Here is a 25,098-nt window from a genome sequence, read left to right as displayed (position 1 = left end):
CCTAATATGTAGATTTCCCTTATAGATACACTCGAGTAGTCCTGCAATCCAGCTAAGGAACATGTAACCCTACCACACAAGGACAAAGAAGACACATTCACCACATACAAGGAATCCTCAATACCCGAACAACCCTTCCAATGCACACAAGGAAGAGGGAAGTACTTATCCACAGATACAACCAGGATTTACAAGGTACAACAAGTAGATTTATCCTCCAGTCTCATGCTCATCAATCATATACTCATGTACATCCCAATACTCACTCATGCTCCACTCTCAACCACTAGTCAAACCTGACCCTAAACATAACAACTAACCTTACTCTTTTATTATCATCATGTTCCACAGCTCCTCACGCTTGGTCTACGTCCATTCTTAATCATATTCACCATTTTTCACAAAAATGCACTGTGATAATCGATTATCACTTAAGATAATTGATTATCTTAGTCAAATTTACCTAGAAACATCATGTAAGAAGGGATAATCGATTATCATCTCAAATAATCGATTATTCCCTCAACCATACTCAACATCGACACATATATAATCGATTATAACAAATGATAGTCGATTATTGTCGAATCGAAACACATTCTGGACACGATTCATGCATTCAAACATAATACATCAACCCTAGATCGCGTGGAAACATACTTAACACATCATACATGCATTGAAGCATCATATACCCATGTAAACATACTAAAAAACATATAAAACATCCCTTGAATCATCCAAATCCAATCATTGACATGTTATACTCCAATAAAACCCAAATATACTACATATGATTATTACCACACCCTTTCAACATATATTATCATGGAAACCCCCAAACATCATAACTTTGTTGTCTCTTAGCATCAAACACTTTGTTGGGATAACCCAACAAAACATACATAATACATTCATAGGGAAAACCCATCACAAATATTACCAAAAACCTATTCTCATGCACAAACAAACCGTTGCCCAACAATAACAACAAATAATCATAATCAAAATCATATAACATATATCAAACAAGGATTTTCATGCAAGTAAATCAAGGATGCATAGCATACAACAAACAATGCTAAACTTCCTCATACCTTGGTCAATACCAAGACTTTATCTACACCCCAAGGATCACAACAAATATCCCTTTGCACTAAAGTTTTTTGAAGATGAATCCTTTTCTCCTCTTTTCTTTAAGGTGTAAGGAATGTGCGATTTCACATAGTTTGGACTTAAAAGAAAGAAGAATAAATAAGTCTATTCTCCTTATAGTTGTTTGTAATGCAAGTTATCTCATGCATAGATTTAGTTTTGATCTTTAGATTAGTTAGGTAGCTTATATACCCTTAAGAAGTTGTAGTATTAAGAGATGTCGGACTTAAAACAGCCTTGAGAGCTGCTGACTAGATTTAAAGGCCTTCAAGTCCCATATCCTTTAGTTTTCTCCACCTACTTCAACTTTCAATGCTATATAAGCAACCTAAGGTCTCCTTTGTACCCACACCTTCAAATTTGAATATAAAGATTGTTTTACATTCAATTGCATTACTTCTTTGAGATAGAATTTTGTCTTTTAGTCTAATTTTGGGTCTTATCTTGTGAAGAACAAGTGGCAATCTTCCTTGGCATTTATCTTGGATCCTTTCAAGTGGCATGTCTTCCAATTGATAAGTTTCCTCTCCTTTCTTTCTTACATTTTTAGTCTTTTAATTTCAATTCTTAATTGTTCTTGTTTAGTTCTTAGGCTTATTTCTATCTAGACATGTTGTTCCATATCAATTTACAAGTCCAAAGTCAAGGCATATCATGACAAGAAGATACTGAAGAGAGAGTTTAGGCCTAACCAATTTGTTATGTTGTATAATTCAAGACGAAGAATGTTTTCAGGAAAATTAAAGTCTAAACAGTCTGAACGAGCGAAACAAAACATAATGAAGCACGAAGTTGAGCGAACGAAACGAAGCATAAAGTTGAACGATCATCTTCGAAATACATTGTTTTAACGTAAAAGAAGCACGAAGACGAATGGGGAACTAAAAACCTCTTTTAAACTTTGTTTTAAATGTCAATTAGATAACATTTATCCAACGTAGCGCTATCTGTTGTGTCCAAATAAATAGCATTTTAAAAAAACATTATCTATTGGCCTATTTCAAATTATGAATTAAAAAATAATATTAATTACCTATAGATAACGTTTTTTCTAATAAGCGTTATCTATTGTTTTGCATACTAATAGATAACGCTTATTTAAAAAAACGCTATTTGTTAGATGTTATCTATGACCAGTTTTGTGGTAGTGTTAGCACTCCATGAAATATTGATGAAAATAGAAAAAGAATGGGTGTTATCTATTACCCACTCATACCTCTCTCACCCCATTCACTCCTAACACTTTCTATAAACTCCCAGGAGTTCTAATCCTCCATTCTCCAAAACTTCCAAAACACTCAATTCTCACTCTCAACAACATTTCTCATTCTCTACACTCACAAAGTACAACAAATTGTTCATTTTTATTCACTCATTAGGGTTCGCTCAAGTCACATTCACGGCTTGATCATCTCATTTGATGATTTTGACTTTTATTTGCAAGGTTATGATTTAATATATAAATCTGATACTGATTTTCTAAGTTTTTAGAGTGAGAAAGTGTTGATTAGGTCATCTATACATATATGAATCTGATACTGATTTTTTAATTGTTTTATTTTGTTTTAAGAATGAGGAGAGAGGGGGCCTGATCCCTTGCGGGGGCACCATCACTGGGTGTTCTCTTTTCCCCATCAAGGTCTCAAGGTTCAGTAGACACCACCATACCCAAAATCCTCAAAAAAGGTGTTTTCCTTTTTGTCCATTCAATGATTCCTCCAAAACCACCTTTCCTCAAATTCTCCATGATTCCAATTTCATCTTCCAATCTTCATCCCATTACCATTCTTCTTTTCAACTAAAACTCTCAAACCTCTACACAACAATCATCCATCATCATAACTTTATCTTCTTTCACCAAATTTACAAAAGAAATCCCAAATTCCAGAACACAATACCTTCATCTTCAACTCCCATAAACAAAATTCATTTTCTTTCTTTCATTAATTTTTTTCTCACGCAAACATGAAACAACACATCCCGCCAATAATTTTCTACAATTGTCCACTATAACAGCCACAATTAATCACTTCCAAACAACAATAATACAAATCAGAAACTAAACTTTAAAGAAGAAAATGAAAGGGATCCTCTCTCAGATTTACATCAAATTAAAGAAAGTTCCAGCAAAACTTGGAGAGGCGAAGCAACGTTCCTCTGTTGCACTCTGATCTGGAAATTTGAAGGAGAAGCAGCAGCGGTCGCACGTTCCTGCTCCGGTGGTGGCTCGCGTGGGCAAAGAAAGAAGTTGGAACGACGGTGTCTGGTGGAACTTCCAGCGAAGAAGGAGTCGCCGGTGATGATTCTGGCCGGCCGGAAAGAGCCACGGCTGGACTGGTTTGGTGGAGGTCGGGGTTGCCATGGAAGGAAGTGAAGAAGAGACTCTAAGCTCTCTGATCCTTTGATGAAAAAATAAAACCCTTTCTGATTTGAGAAGAAAGTGGGTTTGGGCCAGCCCAAGTCCTTTTTTTGTACTGGGGACCTGTTCTCTGCACCCCTACCCTCATGGGCCTGGATCAAGTATTGCTTCGTATACCACTGGTTTTCCTATACTCACTCTATATTACTATTGGACTTTTATTTTATTTTATTTTTATCATGTTGGTGAATATATTTTTCTTTAGGGCATGTTTTAAACACTCATGACGTTGTGTATTCGTGTTTACATCTTATAAAATAATAAAATTATAAAATACAAATTAAAAAAAATATAAAATTATAAAATAAAATTATAAAATTACAAAAAATAATTTTTAAAACTTAATGTTTAATATATATATTTTTAAAGTAAAGCTTTTAATCTGTTATTATTTTATGCTTATGTAAATATCGTTTCATAAAAATAAAATAAAAAAATGAAAGTTATAAAATAAAATAAAAATGTTTTTTTAATATTTTAAAAAGGATATAAGTACCCGTGCCATGGTCTGCATCAACCTAGTACTTAATACCCTCTAGTTCATCTAAATAAATAATGGTAGTACTTATGTGATCATCTGCATTAGTCTAGTACCTAATAGCCTCAATCTAAATAATTAAATAATGGTATGAGCACTCGTGCGACCATCTACATCAGCCTAATATTGAATACTCTCATCACCCTAATACTTAATATCCTCAATCCTTCTAAATAATTAAATAATGATATCAGTATTCATGCGATCGTCCACATCATCCTAGTACTTGTTATCTTTTTTTTCTCAATCATATCAAAAATACCAAAAAAATATAAAATCCTCAAAAACTAAAAACATCAACTTTTAAGCAAACAATCTTTGCTAGAACTATGTGATTGTTGATTCCCCACCATGAGTGGAGATACGTATGAGCAAGGATACTCCTTGTCAGGTTCACTTCCTAAAAATCCAAAATTATTCCTAATAATTTCCAAACAAATTTTCCGAACAATTTTCCAAACATATTTTCAAAAGAACTATGTATCCCTAATTTCTCATATTGAATGAGAATACGTAGGAGGAAAGTCAATCATTTTCGGGCTTGCTAAAAATAAAAAATATTTATGTTTCCATTGTGTCATCTTGCATTATTATTTTCGGGGAAAAATAACCATTTTTAAAAATAGATGAACTTTGTATATTTAATTAAAGGTACTGCTTTTGAATAGGCGTTGTAGGGTGCTAATACCTTCGCTACACGTAACTGACTCCCAGACTCAAAATCTTGTTTCCTAGACTATGTCTTATTTTATGGTTTTTTTGTAGTTTTCTTGAATAAACTATGGTGGCGACTCCAAAATCTGATTTTCAAAATCGTTTTACTTTTTAAAACAGGTCGTCGCAATCTCGGTTATGACAAATAAGATTCCTAATCCTCTAAACATAACAAATCAATCATATCCAATTACTCTCTCCCCGAGCCTCGATCATCCATCGTCGATCCTTGATCCTCAATCCTCGATTCTTGATCCCTGATCCTTGAAGTCATCACTAACATCTCTAAAATAAACCCTTGGTCTATCCAATCATTAGCGTCTATGCTAACTACCTACTATAACCATTATAGTAATGTAAGACACTATTAAAAGGTGGTAATTAGGGAATAATGTGGTTATGAGACTTGAACCTTATTGTTTGTTAATTAGTGTTGGATTATTAGATGTTTTCTAGAATTATAATTATTATGTTTATTATTATTGTTATTATTGATTAAGTGAAGCACATGATTCATATGTTGTTATTTAGATTATTTGTGTGGTGTGTTGTTACTAATATGATGTGTTAGATTGAGGGTAGCAGGGTGATTTAGGATTCAATAGGTGTGAGCCAAATTCTAGAAAGAAAGAGAGTTAAAGTAAACTTTTGGGTTTTAATTCGTACATTGGACCCAAGGGCAAAAAGGTCATTTTATCCTCATTAATTAGTGGAAAAATTAAGTTATGGAGGTATGAAAAGTAAAGGAAAGGAAAATAAATCTAAAATTAAAAGATTTAATGGTTGTTGATATTATTTTAATTAAAAAGATAAAAATAGAATAAGAAAAGATAAAAAGGAGAAAGAGAAACTAAGGTTGCACATTCTAACCTATCTAGAACGAAAGAGAGAGAGAGAGAGGGAGAGGGAGAGGGAGAGGGAGAGGGAGAGAGAGAGAGAGAGAGGGAGAGGGAGAGGGAGAGGGAGAGAGAGAGAGAGAGAGAGAGGGAGGGAGAGAGAGAGGGAGAGAGAGGGAGAGGGAGAGGGAGAGACAGAGAGAGGGAGAGGGAGAGGGAGAGGGAGAGAAGGGGAGAGGGAGAGAGGGAGAGAGGAAGAGGGAGAGAAAGAGAGGGAGAGAGAGAGAGAACACGGTTTTGTGAGAGAAAAGGAAGAATTGTAGAAACCTTAGAGATTAGTGGTGTTTTACAGTGTAGAAAAAGCCCTAGGATTGGCAAAGGTATGAGGAAGTTTACCTTTGTTTGATAATTATTGTAAGTTATATGTGATCTTGGTTATTTTGATTAATAATCTTTGTTGATATATGTTTATATTATTATGAGTATGGTAGTATGTTGCACTTGTTGGGCAAGGATTTATGTATGTGTGGGCATATTGTTCATGTAATATTTGTGTTGGGTTTTCAATACGAATGTATGTATGGTTGTTGGGTTATCCCAACGAAGGGTTTGATGCTAAGGGAGAAGAATAGTGGAGAGGAGCAAAAAGGGGGAGAAAAGAAATGCACGCTTCTCAGGTATGTAACATTGATATATGAGAGAGTTTGTTGTTAGAAGAGCTTCTTTACAAGGAAAAGCTATATATTTCTAGTAGATAAATTCACAACAACACTTCTAACTTGTATCCAAACAAGTTCAGACATCCTTAGTACACAAGTTGGTAGAGTCCCTTTGATGAATCATTATTTTATCATATTCACTTAGCTTTTCGCACCAAGTTTAATTAATAAGTTGTGCTTAATTGTCCAATATTTCCTCAGTTTTGCTATTTGGGCTTAATTTGACCAGTAATTCTTATTTTAATTAATTTGAATTACTTGAGCTTAATTATTTCCATTCTTATTTTCAAGGGAAACTTTGGATTTATAATTGAGATTTTAAGAGGGTTGTCACATCATTTTCATTCATCCACATCAGCATTATATTTCTTTTTCATTTTTTATTTCGTTTTTAGTGTATTTTGGGCAGACTACACATTGGCCCAAATTTTAGTGAATTAGAAAAGGCCCAAAAAGGGGGCTGACCTTGGTTTTGGTGCCCATGCAGCAACCACCCTTCGCACTCTCCTATTCTATGTTATTTTCGTTTTCGGCTTCTTGGACAAAGAGGAGAGCTCTCCATTGTTTAGAATTTTCATTTCTTTCCTCCTTGTTCATCTCTGTTTCAGAATTAATTTGAAGTTTAATGTTAATTTCGTTTTATTGTCTTGGACTGCTTAGATTGTTTGCTTTCCTTCACTTAATCATTTTTGCTGCCTAAATTTGTTTGCTCATTTCGTTTTCATTTTTAAGTTTGAAGCTCATTTCGTATTCATTTTCGTTTCCTGTCTTGCATTGCATTCGCTTTCGTTTTGTTGTGCTGAATTTGTGTTTCCAGTATTGCTTCGTTTTTTGTTTCACCATTCCAATTTCGTTTCTGCATTGAAGTTGGTTTATGCATTGAATTTCGTTTTATGGTTGAACGTTTTGTTGTATTGAAATTTTTTGTAATGGAAGCTTAAATCCCTTAGGTTGGTAGCTAGGAAGATTAAAATATTCCTATGATATAATTGGAGCTTAATTGTGATTATGTTCTTGTTAATCTACATTTTATTTAATTTGTTGTGTGCGTTGCTTATGAGTTCCTGCTTAGTGGTCTAATTTGTGATGCGTAGAAGTGATTAAATCTGTTGTGTGCGTTTGCTTAATTCGCTGTCATGAAAACTCGTTTTAGTCTCCACTTAGTTGATTGATTCGAGTTGGGTTGAGGTTGAGAGGAATGAATGATTTATTTATGATCAGTGATTGGGAGCATTGCAATCTGATTAGTAACCAACTTGTTTTAATCGCCTTGACATGCCCTCTTTCTCCACACCCGTAACACTTGAAGCTAGAAGAGGACCCTTGGTTATCCTTCTTCTCCTTTCTGAACTTGTCCTTACCCTTTGCTCTCATAAACTTGGCAAATCTTTTGATCATGAGACTCATGTGCTCATCATCAGAATCATCTTTCGTTCTTGAGCTTTTTCCTCTTGAGACTTCGGTTTTAAATGCCAAGGTCTTCTTCTTGACTTGGTCTTCTTCAACAGTCAATCTATGGAGCTCAAGCTCATGCTCACGGAGCTTTCCAAATAGAATTTCCATGCACATTGAGGATAAGTTTTGTGACCCTGAGATAGCGATCACCTTGGGCTACCAAGACTTGTCCAAAGACTTTAAGATTTTAACATTCAATTCATTAGTATCAAAGTCTTACCCCATCTTGTGAGATGGTTGACGATACGAGTGAAGCGCTTTTTCACATCTGCTATTGTTTCTCCGGGATAAGTGATACTCGTTTATTTCAGGTCATTATGGGTTTTTAGAAAACGTGATATTCGATTATTCTTAGTGATAATTGATTGTTGTCAAACCCTAGACAATATCAAAACTTGCAGTGATAATCGATTATCCCCTTTGATAATCGGTTATTTCCGCGATAAATCCTTTTGTAATTTTGCTTGTGATAATCAATTATGCCTTGTGTTAATCGATTATTGACGTAATAAATCACTAACTTAGGAAACTTTCTAAATGCTTCCAATTGTAAAATAGTTCCTATACAAATGATTTCTACAATGAATGTTTTTAACATTTACAATATAAGTTCTTCAAGTCTTCAAGTGTATCATCATCAAAATCACTTCAAAGCATCAATGCTTCTCATTCGTAACATAATTTTCCATTGAACAATTACAAACCAACAATACCTATATGAGCTGAAGAATAAACACTAGCTATTAAAGAGATTTGGAAACGCCACCATAGTTTATTCTGAAAAACTATGAAAAAACCACAGAAAAAGACTTGGTCTGCGAAAACCGGATTCTAGGTTCGGGAGTCGGTTACGCGTAGGGAAGGTATTAGCACCCTACTACGCCTGCCCGAAGACAGTACTTTTAATTAGATACGCGAATGTGATGCAATTTTCAAAATGTTTAACTATCCCAAAAATAAAACCCTAAAGAAACAGACCTTGCTCCTACGTATTCTCATTCAAAATGAGAAATCAGGGTTACATAGTTCTTTTTGGAAACTGAAAAGCTTGTTTGAGAAATTGTTTAGAAAATTTGTTTGGAAATGCTTATGGATAATTTTGGATTTTTGGGAAGTAAACCTGACAAGGGCAAGCCTTGCTCCTACGTATCTCCACTCTTGATGGAGAATCAAGGATCACGTAGTTCTGGCTGAAAGATTGTTTGTTGTTGTTTGAAAATGTGGACGTTTTTAGTTTTTAAAGATTTTATACTTTTTTTAATATTTTTGAGAAAAAGAAGGTAATGAGTACTAGGACGACGCGGACGGTCACACGAGTACTCATACCTTTAGAGTGATATTTAGATATTTTTAATTACTCTTAAAAGGAGAAGGAAAGGTATTAAGCACTAGAACAATGCGAACGATCACACGAGTACTCATATCATTAGAACGATATTTAATTATTTTTTGCTTTATAATTTTTACTTTTTATCTTTCATTTTTTTGTAATTTTTATAATATGAAAATAGTATTTACAAAAATATTTAAAATAGATAATAAAAATAGTAATAATAGATACGTAAGGATTTAATATAAAATAAGAATAATATTTACTAAGTATTTGAAATGAAACAATGATATTATTTACATAACTATTTATAAAAATTACAATATTATTTACATAAGTATTTAAAATGAAATTATAAAATATAAAGTAAAAGTACTATTTGCGTAAGTAAGTTTAAAGAGTCCTAAAATTGAAACAAATTAAAATTATACTATAGTTATTAAAAAGGTACTAAATAATTAACAAACAGTAAGGCTATTTTTTTTTGTTATTTTGTAATCTATATAATAAAAAACTAACAAATAAAAATTTTATTTATTTATTTGCAAACGAAGATGTATCAAATGTCCTAAAACCATTTTTTAATTTTATAATTTTATCTTTTTCTTTTTATCTTTTATTTTTTTATGATTTTTATTAGATATTTTCATTAGAAAAATGAGTGTGTGAAGTGGAATACAGCAGACAAACAAGCCTAATAAAATAAAACACAAGGCAAAGGGGTGGGAGTTATCTTACAAGAGGTCACATGCAGTAAAAAAAAACTCATAATCAACAAAAAGATGAAAAACACAAATGCATAAAATAAAATTCAGACAACAACAAAACAAGAAAAGCTCAGTAAGAGTAGGGACGCAAAGATTAAAAACCAGGAATGTGTGTACAGTCCGAGGCCACGAGGATAGAGGTGCAGCAATGAATATGAATTTGTAGGGGTACGGTCCAAGTCCAAGGCCCATTTTTTCTCTCAGATCAGAAACCAGGTTTCTTCCTTCTTCTTCACAACAGGGTCTCTACTTCAAACAAAAGAAGCCAAGAAAGCTGCCCTTACCCCAAATTCATCTCCTCTTCTTCAACACAAAACAGGAACCCCCATTTTCTCGTGGACAAACAAACACCAGGCCATGGTTTCGCCGACTCTCCCCTCCCACCGGTCGGAGCCACCGCCGATACCGCGTCGTTGATGCCGGTGACCGTCTCTGCTTCGCCGCCGTCAGCCTTGGAGGCCGCTACCGATGCTACCTTTTCACCTTCCCCCTTCAAATGGGGTTCATCTTTTCCCAGGTTCACTACCGCGAATCGTGGCTCTTCGCCAATGCTGCCGCGACACCGCCACACCACAATGCCGTGACTGGGAATGCCTCCTCTGTATTGTGTTTTCTGTCTTTGCATGGGAGTGGCCCTTGGGATTTTTGGTGGTTGATGGGTGAAGTCGAACAGGATGTTGATTTGGGCTTCTCTGTTTTTGTTTGAATGCAGGGGAAATAGGAGAGATGTATGATAAGAAGGATGAGAATGAATATTTGATTGAGATGAAGACGGTGGAAGGGTGTTGGTAGTAGCCGTAAGTGTCAAGATGGCTATGGCGATGTGTGAATATGGATGATGGTTGATGATGGGTGATGGGAGTCAAGGTTTAGTGGAGATTCCAAGCAGTCGATGGTGGGTGTGCCTGATGGAGTAACAAGGTAAGACCACCTGAATGTGTGGTAGTAGTAACAAGGATAATAGCATAACACATGTCTGGTTTTGTTCAATAGTTCTACATGGTTTCTAAATTTTTTTTCCTAAAAGTATGGTCTAAGATTTAAAATTTATAACCAACACCCTTGACTCAATTGAAAAGAGTTTTCAAAGAGGAGAATGATTTTATAAACCATATACACCAACAGGTATGGCTCAATCAAGAAATAAGAAAATTAAAATTTTCGTGTAACACCAAAACTAGTGTAGTCCATAAATTTTTTATTTGACATCCATTCAGTTGTGCACTCGGGCAAAGTAAGATCAAGTTCCTAAGATTTGAACTAAACCTTCATGGCATGTGAAAACTGGACAAAGCCAGTCTAAACACATATACCGAACATAGCATGGCAGCATGATGGGTTGCAACGTATTTTATTAAGGAAAAAATCCAATGACACACAAACAGGTTAGCTTCCCATACCTTAGTCGATCCTTCCTTTCCTACTTAAGATGGCTTCCTACCAAGCTCCTTCTCCCTTCTCACCTCGTCACACGATCTCTCTCGATTCACACACTATTTTCGCTCGTGAACGAAGGTTTAGGTGTGGTTTTCACTCGTGAAGGAAGGTTTGGGCGTGCCTCTCAACTCCTTTCACTCTCGGTTATAGGGTTTAATTTGGGAAAAACAAAAAAAAAATTAAAGAAGAAAGGGATTCTAATTCCTTATTTTTCTCTCAAAAGCTCGTGCTTTCCCTCGCTTACTCTTCGTCGATGGAACGAAGGCCAAGGACGGGAAAACTTGAAGTGAAAAGAAAAAAAATTATGATAAACAAAAATGATTGAAAATGAAGAAAACGTGAAAAGAGGAAGAAATGGAGGCCACGAATGTGAAATGAAGATAAGAGAAATAACTCTGACAATTATGTAATGGTGATAACAAGTTTACATGTCTCTTTAGACCTGTCATATTGAACATAATTTTAGTTTTGTCATGATGTTCATTTATTATGACATGTCTCCAAAAGTATGTTACAATAATATTTTCTTTTATTACAAAAATGTTAAAGTTGAATTTCACTTGTTAAAAAAAATCACCTTTTTTTAGTTCGTCATTTTGTTTAACACTTTTCATTCCACTACAATTACAAAAAATAAAAATAAATTATGAATAAAAATGTTGAAAAATATATTGCGATATTTTTATAAAAAGAAAAATACGTAGTATTTAGTTTTAAATAAGGTATTAATAAAGAAAATCTTAAATTTAATAAATATTAAAAAGTTATAATCAATTTACTACTAAGTTATAACTATTTGTACGTTATTTCATGTATTCTAAATAATATAATTATAAAACTATGTTTGATGTTATTTATAATAAAAAGATTAATTATTTATTGCCTTTAAATAATATAATTTCGGAATTATTTGTAGTGCTAAATGCAGTTGTTAATAAAAGACTGGTTCTAAAGAAGATAATGATATTTATTTGTATACAAAGGAGATTTGTCTTTGAATTATGATATCGGTGCCACCCTGAAATAGCTGTCCAGAAACAATGCACTAGAATTTTTGGGTCTCCTTCAAAGTCAATATTATGATGATCCTGATAGTAACAACATCAATTTTAAAACTAATTTTACTTATATAATAATATATTTAAGTTAAAAAAACTAAAATTATATATTAATATCTTGAATGATGAAATAAGAATTGTTTGAATTTTAAATCAATTAAAATAATGTCGTTAAAATCTATTATTATTTTTAAAATATTTTCTATTCGTAGAGTTCATAAACCCATCATGATTTCTCTAATAAAAACATTCAAACAATTACACAAGAAAAAATATCTAAATTATTAGTCTCAACGCTTAAATAGTACGACATATTAAAATAGTAAAATAAGTTATCTTTCATAAAATTATCTCTAGCTATGAAAAATATACTATTTAATGTCCCCTCGTTGAAATATCACCACCACCCATAAATCAGGACATTTTGGAAGTAACTCTGCCTCATTGAAAATGGTGCGACTTTTGTTGATTATCTTTTGTCTTTCGGTTATGGCAGTGATCCTGTTGAAGAAGCAGAGAGGCAAACGGAAGCCATCAAGGTCACCGGGTCCAAGAGGTCTTCCCCTCATTGGCAATCTTCACCAAATTGATAGTTCAAAATTGAATATCCAGCTGGAGCAGCTCTCAAAGGTCTATGGTCCCCTTTTCTCCCTCCAATTAGGCTTCAAGCAAGCCATTGTTGTTTCCTCTCCAAAACTAGCCAAGGAAATCCTCAAAGACCATGACATTGATGTCTGCACCAGGCCTCCCTCTCTTGGCCCTCTAAAACTCTCATACAACGGCCAAGAGATGATTTTCTCTCCCTTCAACGACTACTGGAGAGAAATTAGAAAAATCTGTGTGGTCCATTTCTTCAGCTCCAAACGGATCTCCACCTTTTCCAGTGTGAGAAAATCTGAAGTCAAACAGATGATGGAAATTTTATCTGGGCATGTTCGTTCTTCCAAAGTAACCAACTTGAGTGAGCTCATGATGTCGGTCTCAAGCGGCATCATTTGTAGGGTTGCATTTGGGAAAAAGTACGATGAAGAAGGAGCTGAGAGAAGCAGGTTCCATGGGCTTCTAAACGACTCACAGGCTATGTTCCTTTCTTTCTTTGTCTCGGATTACATTCCGTTCTTGGGGTGGATCGATAAACTCACTGGCTTGTTTGGCCGTCTGGAAAACACTTTCAAGGCCTTGGATGTTTTCTTCCAAGAAGTCATTGACGACCACCTAGATCCGAACAGGGTCAAACAAAATGAAGACGAGGATATTGTCGATGTGCTGCTTGAGCTTAAGAAGCAGGGTCGCTTGTCAATAGACCTCACCCAAGATCAAATCAAAGCTATCATCTTGGTATGTGTTCACGCTTTTGTATTTTGTTACTGCTAAATATGAATTACTTGGTCTTTAACTATGCTCAATGACACCCAAATCCATGCACTAAGTGGATTATAAATCACAACATAACCTTAGAAATGCTACTTGACTGTCACAGGACATACTTGTGGCAGGGACTGACACAACTGCAGCCACATCCGTGTGGGTAATGACCGGATTGATGAAGAACCCAAGAGCAATGGCGAAAGCCCAAGAAGAAATTCGAAATGCGTGTGGCAAGAAGGAGTTCATAGAGGAAGAGGATGTTGAAAAGCTTGAATATCTGCAGGCAGTAATAAAAGAGACACTTAGGTTTTATGCACCAACACCACTGGTACCAAGAGAAGCCATTAGAAGTTTCAGCATAGATGGGTATGAAATAGAAGCGAAGACAATAGTGTATGTGAACGGGTGGGCCATTCAGAGGGACCCTGAAGCTTGGAAAGACCCAGAAGAATATTGGCCAGAGAGGTTTTTGAACAGTGAGATAGATTTTAAGGGACATGATTTTGAGTTTATTCCGTTCGGTGCAGGGCGTAGAATTTGCCCTGGCATATCGCTGGGAATTGCATCAGTGGAGCTCATAACTGCAAATCTTCTTAATTCATTCCACTGGGAGTTGCCCGAAGGGATGAAACCTCAAGACATAGACACTGAGGGTCTGCCAGGCCTTGCCCGACACAAGAAGAATCATCTTTTCGCTTTTGCCAAAAAACGTATTTGAATGTAACAACTAACAAGGTTCTGATTCCCACTGCAAAATGTGTGTCATGAGATTTTAGAAGGAAAATAAAGAATCCAATCACTTGTTGGTGAAATTAGTTCGTATAAATAGCGATTGGATTGTTCAGTGCCAAACTTACGGTTCTAAATCGATGACTCTAAAAAGTATAATAAAGATTTAAACCCTTTAGTTGTCCTTAATTATATGAGTTTTTTTAAGTTTGATCTTCGATTTATTAAAATCTTCAATTGAGTTCTTAAAAGTGTTAATGAGTCAATTGAGTTCTTGCCGTTAAATTTAGTTAATGGGGTTAAGTTTTTGCACAAATAGGAGAATGATGTGTCAATTCTTCAACACGTGGCATGGTGAGAGTTAAAACGTGGAATTTGGCAATTCTTCGTGCCCAATTCTTCATCTTCTCCAAAGAACCACGAGTGCTGCTCACAGTAACTCCCGCTTATATCATAATGCCAAAAACTACAACTCTGCTGATTACAAGCCACTCGTGCTCGAAGTTGTGGTTGGCACCGAGAAAACTTTTTCAAGTTGAGAAAAAATATGAATTTCTAGAAAGGGATTTAGGGTTCAATAAAACTGAATTTGGGATTAAATTTGGGATTAAAAATCTGAGAGGAATTTGGGATTTAAAGTATTGGGATTAAATTTGGGATTAAATTTGGAAGATGAGCAAAGTCGCGGGTTTCTGGTTTGACTTCTTCGACCTGGTTCGTCGCCAGCGAAGGACGAAGCTTCTAGTTTATTCCTCCAGCGGCGGTCTTTGGTCTTCGTCCTTCTTCCTCTTCCCTCGATCTGGTTCGACGACAGCGAGATGCGTAAAGCCGCGACTCTGTTTTGCGGTTTAGGTGGGCTGGCGTTTCATTCGTCGCTTACGATGGAGCTGCGTCGCTTTCTTCATTTTGTCATGGATAAGCCTCTTTCATTTTGTCAGAGTAATTAATTTAGAGTGGCTATATTGCTTCTCTGATTCATTTTTTGGGCTAATTTAGAGGAAAAATATGTTCTTCTAGGGTTTTCCTGTAGATTAATTGTTGTTTTCCTTCCAGATTTAAATGGTCTTCTTATGCATGAAGATGAATCTTGTTTGTTTTCAGATTTTACAAATGTGTAGTTGCATAGCCATACTCAAGTTCAACGTATTTCTTAGTGAAATCTTGAATTCAAACAACTTCATTTAGTGTGTATATAGATGTTAAACTTTGTCATTTGGCTAAAGAACTGAGTAGTAACAAGCTATTTACCACATCTTTTTGGGATCTTCACCTTGGATTTGCACAAGGAAGAAAAATGGTATCCAACTGATGATTAATATTTTATTATACAGTGAATGTTTTTTTAGTTCTGAGTTCTGTTTTGCGGTTTAGGTTCACAAGCACACTATTCTGACGTCAGCATCCACGTTTCAAAAGATTACACATCAACCTCCCACCTATACAAAAACTTAATCTCGTTAACTAAATTTAACGGTAGGGGCTCAATTTACTCAAACTAGCACTTTTAAGGACTCAATTGGGGATTTTAATAAGTCGGGGATCAAACTGGGAAAAACCCACATAGATAGGGACAACTAAAGGGTTTAAACCTATAATAAATTCTTATATTTAGTCACCGTTTTGACCATCAAATAAAGTGATTTTGTAGTTATCAAATTTGTTTCGGTTGTTAAATGCTCCTAAATATGTTGGATATCATAATCTTTGTTTTAATCGAGTCTTTATTCATGTTTTAGTTTTTTTCATTTTGAGTTTTAATCCATTCAAGTTGTTTGGAGTCTTGTCTAGTCTTTTATGTCATTACCTCTTAGTTGAGATTTGAAAAATCTCAAAAATATATGTTCAAGTGTGTTTTTGGAAACTACGTTATATACGTGCCTTTGAGTGTTTTTATTTTGTATATGTGTTCATACTTGTTGTTAGATCATCAACAAGTTCTTAGGGTTAGGTTTTCTTTGTGTCATTTTTTTAGTTTCATATTATATGTTGATTCTAGTAGGTTTTTCATTTTATATGGCATTTTGTGAACCTTTGAACTTTCAAAAGTAGATTTGAACCTTGATATGTGGTGTATGGTATTTTTTTTATGGGCTGGAAAAGTAATCGAGACAAAAAATATAAAAGAAAAAGTAGACAAAAAAAGTACAAAATCAAAAAGAAAAAAGCAAAAGTAAAGAGCATATGCATATATGCATGTACCATTTCCACCAACTTTTGTGAGCAATTTCATGTGAATTTTGGCTTGTGTAATTTAGGTTTGGGGCTATTGTTTTACAGCCTTGTCACTTGCAATTGGTGTTAAAAGTGTGGTCATAGGTCACCATTTGCACAAAACTTGTTAAAGACAAAAGCACCATATTCTAGTTTAGTAATTTTTGGTTTTGTTTATCAAATCTAGAGTTTTTCTTTAGGATTTTATTTTGTTGTGCTAAACTTCTTTCTTGACCATTAAATTTCTTGATTGTCTCCTGTTATTCATTTTGTTCATTTTAGATCTTTTTATTGCTTTCTCATTTGACTATTTTGGCTTTTGTAGTGTTAGGTTTGTCTTTGTGGTGAGCCAACACTTAAAGGTAGGATCTTAGGTGATGGAGATCTAGTGGGAGCTTGAGGTCTTGGTGGAGTTACAAGAAGATAAGAGAGTAAACACTTAATGAGAAGAATGATTTGTCTATATTTCATTTTAAGTTGTAATTTTATGCTTTCTTCTTTTTGGACTTGTAATATTCGGTTGTTAGGATGTGTCCTAACAAAAACATTGAACTTTGAGTAATATTGCGTTTTGTAGTTGGTAAGTGTGAGGGAACCAAAGTTCCTTCTAACTTCATCATTAGGTCGCATATATTAGCTTTAATTGTTTTTCTTAGTTGTGGTAGCTTAGTGTGTGTTTTCTTGTATTTCAAGTCTAAGTCCCTTTGAAAAATAGGATACAAAAGAACTTAAAGTTAACTTGGTACTTAAGTAGTCCTTAGTGATTCACCTCCTTTTCCTGGAAGTGAAAGTGTTACTGAAACTAGGAGGAGGGAAGTATAAAAGAAGGTTATACTTTGAAAAGGGAAACATGTTTCCTTCTCTTGGTGCTTTTATTTTTTTATTGCTTACTTCATTTCATTTCACGACCACACTATTAATTAAACCCCACATTGCATTTGTCAACTATTCCAATTCCCAATTCAAGTATTTCTCTTTTTCCAATTCATTAGATCTCTGGGCCCTAACCTCCTTTCTTCAATTTGTTGTTACTGTTGAATATAGTGAAAAACTATGTATGAGATTACTTTATTTATAATAGAAGAAATATGGACTAAGCCAAAAATACAAATAAGAAATAATAACAAACTAACTAAAGATAAAAGATAAAGATAAGATAAAGATAATATATCTAACATTCTCCTTCAAGCTCAAACATACTAATCGTATGTACCAAGCTTGTTACTAATATAATTAATAAAAACTTATTGAAAGTATTTGCTTCTACAGTCGACTGACACCAAATTGTTAATGATTTACGAAGATGATATAGAAGATGAAATACTAACCTAGAAGACTCCCCATGAGTAACAAATTTGTGAGGTTGCTTCATGTAAATCTCTTCCTACAAATCGTTGTTGAGGAATGCATTGTTGGAAAGAGATGTCATTGTTAAAGAGCCATCACGACTACAAATAAACTAACAAAAACCATATTTGTCACGGGAGAAAAAGTATATATGGACGGGTCAAATGCAATGGTGATAGAAGGGAGACCACAAGAGACAACAGCGGAATAAGCCATTGGTGAACAGGAGAGAGAAACCTTAAAAATGAAAGATTCTCCTATTAAGGCCCCCGAAAGAGAAAAAAAAGAGCAACGTTGTTGCTCTGAATAGCTTCCTGAGAGATGGGATGTGCGTCCACGTACGACGAACTTGAAAGAGGAAAAAGAGCGAACCTCAACGCTCTAAATCATTTCCTAAGAGGAGACGAGACGTGCCACCACACACGACAAAAAAGGGAGCATATCCACAACTTCAAAAGGCATTGAGAATGTGTAAAAGCTCTAATGAAAGCGTCGTTGGTGGTATAGTGGTCGCCTGACTGAAGATCAAAATCATGGGATCGTCGGTCGAAACTAGAACTTCTATAGTGGCAACTGTAGACAATGGTGCTACCGGCATCAGTAGATAGTGTCGTCGTCAAAAGCGACAGATGACAAGAAATATGGGCTAAGCCCAAAATACAAATAAAAAATAATAACAAACTAATTAAAGATAAAAGAAAAGAATAAAATAAAGATAATATATCTGACAATTACTATTATTCCATTTTGACTTGTGAAATTTTCCTAAAAGGGAACAACAAAAGCAAGTCAATCACTAGGAAACAAATTGTATAGATGAATGGAATGGAGAAAGAGAGTTGGCTATGTTTGAACATTTCACTTTCTATACTAGTTGTACCTTTAACCAAACCTGGAATTGGTATAAAAAAATCAATACTTTTTATATCCGTTGCTTTTATATCAATTCCAAAATTAGTATAAAAATGTTCTTTCTAACCGGTATAAAAAAAGCTATTTGTGTTTTTATCAATTAATTCTTATGTTAATTGCATCATACTTTTAAATTGAAATTATGTTATGGAAATAAATTCTTTTCAAAAATAATTTTAAAACCAATTCACCTGTAACAAACCCATTCTTTCTTTTCTAACATTTTAAATGTTCTAAATTTGGTCCCACATTTTTTTAGCAACAAGGCAAAGTAGGCTGTTCTATCAAATTGATGATAAAAACACTAATAATAACACGCATGAAATACAGCATTGTGATGGACTTCAGTATCCCCAAATGAAAGCCTAATAGCAGCAATTTAGTTAAACTGAAAGCAACAGATACAGAAAAGACAGACACATTATTTGTAAATTATTCTAAGCACAGACAAATCCAGATGGAACCTTCTTCCCACAAGCATTAACGAGCAAAGTAAGAGCAACAGGAACGTTGAGCTTGACAGGTCCCAGCACATTGGCTTTAATAGCAGTGCACAAGCACAGTGCCGCTTCAAGATCGGCGACACCTTTCACCACGGTGCAACACTTCTCGCTTGGTTTACTTCCAATTTGTTCTCTTACCAACCCTAACCAACTTCCACAAACACCAAACTCGAGCGTGTTGATGGGGCATTTCTGCGGTGCAGTTGAAGGTGGTGGGGTATTGGATTTTGGAGGACAAGGGAGATTATCCCATGCAAAAGAACTGATGAAAAACAAGTTGAGCAGTATAAACGTGCAAACCAACTTTGAGTACTTCGGAATCATTTTCTTCAAACGAAACTGCCATCGTGGAAATATCGCTGTTTCTAAATAGTTGGATTTCGCAGAGGATAGGCTGTGCTAAATTTGTGGCCAAGAGTGATCCGTGAATGGATAGTGATCTACCTTGTTTTTGTCACTTTTAGTTGGTTTTGACATCAATTAACGTTGTTAAAATTGGGCTATTTTACTCTTAGAAAGTCTAGACAGACAGGACAACTCTTACATCATTTACCAACTCTTGTATCATTTACCAGTTAGATATTATACCATAAAAAATAATTAAATAGATTAAAATAAATAAGGTAATGCAACATAATATATAAATTATATATTTTTTCTCTTCTATTTGTAGATTATATCCATTTATGTTAATTAAAAGACAATAAGAATATTTTGACAACTATCAGAAAAGTTTTCAACGCAATTCAAGCCTCCTAATAAGCCTAGTTGTTCGCCTTAGGAATTACATCGATAAATTCTATATCATCTAAATCAAATGCATAACACATCTTTTCTTTTCAAAGATTCGATATATTACTCCATTCACGTCCTAATATCTTAAAAAATATTGCACCAATAAATTTTGTATCATCCGATAACAAACATGTTTCATCGAAGTTTCAGTTATATTACACCATTCATTATATCCTCTTATATAAAAATGTTTAGTAATCGTTTCTATATGTTTACTAGAAGTCTTGGAAATCATTTTCGTTTATTGCATCCTACACAGACTTTGAAACTCTCCATATTTTAGAAAACATTTAATATTAATTTATTTTAATAAATGGTAAAATATTTGCCTAAAAATATACACAAATGTGAAAATAATATTATTATTTGATATTGATAAAAACTCATTTTAGATTTAGCAATATATTGTGTGATGTTGATTTGACAAGCACAAAGAAGATCTTTACTAGATATTAAGATAAAGAAGCTTATCTAAATGTGAAGGTTCACTTTGAAGGCTCAAAGAGAAGAAAATAAGTTCAATTAATGGAAACTAAAACAAGAATACAAATGAAGACAAAATATGTGAATATAAGTAAAGATAAAAATAAAAAAGAGAAGAGAGGATAAAAGATGAAAGATAAAAGATAAAAGAGGGACGGGGGGTGTAAAGGGTGAAGGCACACCACTTAGAGGGACATTAAGGCTCACCAATCCAAGATTAGTGGTGTGTACTACCACTTGAATGGAAATATGAAGATAAGGTAAGAGGAAGAAGACATTTTCAAAGGAGATGACTCTCACAATGTCGTTAAATATAAAGTATATGATATCAAAATATTCAAATCTTACAATAGTTTAAGAAAGCCCCTTTTACAAGTTTGGGAAAAGGGCTTGCTTGCAAAAATATAAAGTAAAAGGGCGCATGATTATAAAGATAAACTAGTGTTATAGAAACTAGGTCAAAAAGCAGTTGTCTTGAAAGAGAGAGAACCCTAGCTTGGCCTTCAAGCCTCCTAAGCGGTGCTTTTGACCTTCTTAATGAAGAAGGACAACCTTGTCACCCAAGATAGTCTAAAGAGAATATATTGTCTAGCATCTCGAGTTTTGAAGTTTAACAAATAACATTTAACGAAATATTATTTAGAGATATATAACGTTTGAAAAGAAGTGCATTCTTACTAAACACTTATAAGACAAACCATTATGTGTCATAAAAGATTAAACATTTGAAAAAAGTGCATATAGAGAAAGAAGTGATAAACATTATATATCTTATCATTTGTCACTACTTGAAAAAGCTTAAACTTGCACTAAACGTTTATTTTACGAAACATGCTTCAACACTCTATCAACATACATATCATTAAATGCATGTATGTACTGTACCTTGTCTGCTATTCTTTTTCTCTCTTTATCTGTGTGAATATTAACAATACCATTATTTACTCAAAATTACTGCACGTGGATTAGAAAGACATTGTGAAATAGAAAGACATTCCTGGAATGTTTCCTAAAGCTTTATGTCCTACCATAGTCGTACAAGCTCTAACTGTGAAAGCAATGCTACTCTTCCTAAGTCGTAGAAAAAGTTCATATCTTCGTACATGAAGCTACCTACTCTAAAGAAGGTCAACTCAATTTAAGTAACGATCATCTCTTGAAGACAACTATAAAAGGAGGACTCACACAAGAGAATACTAAAACTTTAGCTATCATTGTATTGCTATGTTGTTATTCTCTCTAGAAGCTAAAATCGTCTGAGTCTGTTCATAGAACAAAAGAAAGAATTTCACAAGTTCTCAGATTTTAATGTATTGTATTTATCCTCTCACTAAGAGTTATCAAAATTTGTACTTGTAAACAAACAATGATTGTGTTTGAAAATTCTAAAGAGAATTAAAACACTTGTATATTTTAGCTAAGGAGAAATAAACGTTTAAGACAGTTGTCTAGGGTTAATACCGGGAGTGGTTAAACTCAAACTAGTTAAGAATGACTAGGGAGACCAAGAATGGTTAGAATACTCGGTGCATACCAAGAGTGGTTTGTTGTGATCTTAGATAAGATCGGTTAAACCTATCAAAAGTTCTTGAGAGAGAATGGAGGTAGCCCAAGATTGAGTGAACCAGTATAAAATACTTATGTTATTGTTTTTCTTTCTTAAAACGTTTTCTTAAACCTTTGCTTAAAAACACAAACATCTAGTAGCTATTGTAGACTGTCTAACTCCTGCGATAGTAATTAAGCATTAGTTTCCCTGTGATTTCACAAAGAAGATAGAAGGAAGAGATTATATTTAGGGTTAATGTTTGATGCTTGGGAGGAGCAGAGAGCTGTGAGGAAAAAATAAATACCTTGAGAGAAAAAGGTAGAAAATGTGAGAAAAGAAGTCGTGAAGTGTAGTGATCGTAAAGTACACCCTGAGAAGGTTGGAGAGAAAGCAAGGGCAAAAGTGAAAGAGACCTTGAGATTGCAAGAGTTAGGCAAAGGAAGGAAGCTTGGATCCAGTCAAGTAAAGGGTGCTAACCTAGGTTATTTCTTTGTGTATGGCTATTGATTTATAGTTGTATAATCACGGTTCCTTCCTTTTATAATGCGCACTAGTGCAAAAATAACAGTTAACGTCACGCGTTTAACGGCTAACTAAAAGAAATTCAACGTTAAAAATGACCGGTGACAGTTTTGTAAATAAAAATACTCTTTAGACGTCGGTTGTAGTGGGTCTCCGATGTCTAATACCATATAGACGTCGGCTGCCCCCCATGGGACGGTAAATAGTCTGTGAAAGTAACCCAAAAGGCTCTTTTTTTCATTGCATTTAGACGTCTACTATCATCCCCTAATGTCTAAATACCATATAGATGTCGGCTACCCCCTTATCCGACGCCAAATAGTATGTGAAAGTAACCCAAAAGGAACTATTTCATTGCATTTAGATGTTTGTTGCCCTTCCCCTACGCCTAAATACGATACACATGTCCGCTACCCCTATATCGGACACCAAATAGCCCAGAAAATGCCACATTTTAAGCGCCAAAAATTAACTTTTTACTGACTGACACGTCGGCTGGGTAGGGGGCGCGACGTATTAAACCATTTAGACATTGGTTAGGGGGGACGACGTCTAAATGGTGTGTTTTTACACCAAACTGAAACCTGAACAACAGTTACGTGTTTTTCTCTTCGCTACTGTTTATCTTCTTCCTCTTGCATGTTGTTTTTGTCATTAATGTGAAGGTTGGTTTCCTTCCACTTTTCACTGTTTAAAATCATTTTGCACCGATTAAAAATTATTTTCGTTGGCTTTTTGGAGTAGTTCTTGTGCGCTAGTTTGCGGACCTCCGTGGTGACACCTTCCCTCGCCATTGCTTGCTTGTGTACATTCTACATTGCTTGTCCCTATTCTTAGTGATTTCCATTTTCAACCGTTGAAGAAGGTTAGTATTTTGGTTGATTATTTGTTATTAGTTATAGAATATGATATTGAATATTGATTATTGGTTATGTTTTATTAGTTATTGGATATGTTAATTTTAGTTTTGAGATTTGACTGGTATTGAATGTATGATTTTTAGTTAATGGATATGGTTGTTGGTGATGTCATTTTTAATTTTTATGTTACACATTGTCTCTTGGTATGCATGAATGATTGATTAAGTTCGATTTGTTAATTATAATTGTATTATGAAATCATTGAGTGAAACTTAGTTCCCGTTTGAGATAATGTGGTCACTTCTAAAAAGAAAATTCTTTCCAATGGAAGCATGACACATGGCACACACTTTCCATTTGGTTTGGATGTGTAAGTTAAGAAAAACCCTATGCTACTTAGGCCTTAATACAAGCATTAAACAAACATACACTACATGGTCGAATACAATGGCCTAGATATCATACACTACTCTTAATCCATGCTCCATGATGGCTCCAAAGGTGGTCCACCAAGTAGTCTTTACACCATCTTCAAGGATGACTTCCATTATCTTGAAAGTGTTTGACAATGGTTAGGGTGATAGCAACCTCCTTAGCTAGGCTGGGCCAAAACTAGGAGATGTGCATGGAGAGGTGTTTCCTTGGATGGATGGTGCAGAAAAGTGATGGTAAATGGTCCAAGGATGATGAAATAAGTTGTGGATGGTGTAGAAGCTCATGGCCTCTAGGAGATATGGTGGTGGTGGTGTAGTGTTTGGTGGTTCCAAGAGAGGTTATGCTAACTCAAGGAGGAAGGTGACTAGAGAGGCCTTATGGGTTGCTCTATTCTTGATCTAAGATGAGTAGTATGGGCAAAAATGGGAAACATAACATTACTCAACATCAAAGATGAAATACAAGGGTGGAGACACCTCTAAGAGGCCTTTACTCTCATTGGCAAAAAATGAGGCCTTTTAAGGAGTGAAAAAGTGTCCACCAATCCGCTCAATGATGGGAGAACATGTGGCCACTCACAAAACACAATCATTTCCATTTCTAGAGTGCCATGTGGCCACTAATAAAAGAAAATCCTCTCCAATGGAAGCATGACACATGGCACATGCATTTTCCACTTAGTTTGGATGTTTAACTTAAGGAAAATTGTATATAGTTAGGCCTTAATACAGGCCTTAAACAAACCTACACTACATGGCCGAATATAATGGCCTAAATATCCTACACTACTCTTGAATCTATGCTTAATGATGGCTCTAACGGTAGCCTACAAGGTAGATTTGATACCATCTTCATGGATGACTTCCACACTCTTGAAAGTGTTTGATCATGGCTAGGGGATTTGCCATCATTCCCTCCCTCTTGAAATGATTTGCCCTTAAATCTTCAACATGGAA

The 25,098-nt window shown here is 34.7% G+C and overlaps 2 protein-coding genes and 1 long non-coding RNA gene across 3 annotated transcripts; 1 reads left to right on the top strand and 2 right to left on the bottom strand.

The window, feature by feature from the left end:
- Positions 1-9,851: 9,851 nt before the first annotated feature.
- LOC128195441 (uncharacterized) lies at positions 9,852-11,799 on the bottom strand. Its single transcript, XR_008246979.1, has 2 exons — positions 11,334-11,799; positions 9,852-10,838 (listed from the first exon to the last, which is right to left on the bottom strand). It is a non-coding gene; the product is annotated as an uncharacterized LOC128195441 (long non-coding RNA).
- A 1,024-nt stretch (positions 11,800-12,823) lies between these two features.
- Positions 12,824-14,714, top strand: LOC108327901 (cytochrome P450 83B1). Its single transcript, XM_017561634.2, has 2 exons — positions 12,824-13,766; positions 13,909-14,714. Exons 1-2 carry the CDS (start codon positions 12,879-12,881, stop codon positions 14,512-14,514), a joined length of 1,494 nt encoding a protein of 497 aa, XP_017417123.1. The 5' UTR covers positions 12,824-12,878; the 3' UTR covers positions 14,515-14,714.
- Positions 14,715-19,284: 4,570 nt separating this feature from the next.
- Positions 19,285-19,851, bottom strand: LOC108328663 (putative lipid-binding protein At4g00165). Its single transcript, XM_017562557.2, has one exon. The coding sequence runs from the start codon at positions 19,820-19,822 to the stop codon at positions 19,433-19,435; it is 390 nt and encodes a 129-aa protein (XP_017418046.1). The 5' UTR covers positions 19,823-19,851; the 3' UTR covers positions 19,285-19,432.
- Between the last annotated feature and the right edge of the window lie 5,247 nt (positions 19,852-25,098).

This window comes from Vigna angularis, chromosome 2 (assembly GCF_016808095.1).
Source record: "Vigna angularis cultivar LongXiaoDou No.4 chromosome 2, ASM1680809v1, whole genome shotgun sequence".
Lineage (NCBI taxonomy): Eukaryota > Viridiplantae > Streptophyta > Magnoliopsida > Fabales > Fabaceae > Vigna > Vigna angularis.
The sequence above is the reverse complement of the archived record's forward strand: the minus strand, read 5'-3'. Positions and strand labels throughout refer to the sequence as shown.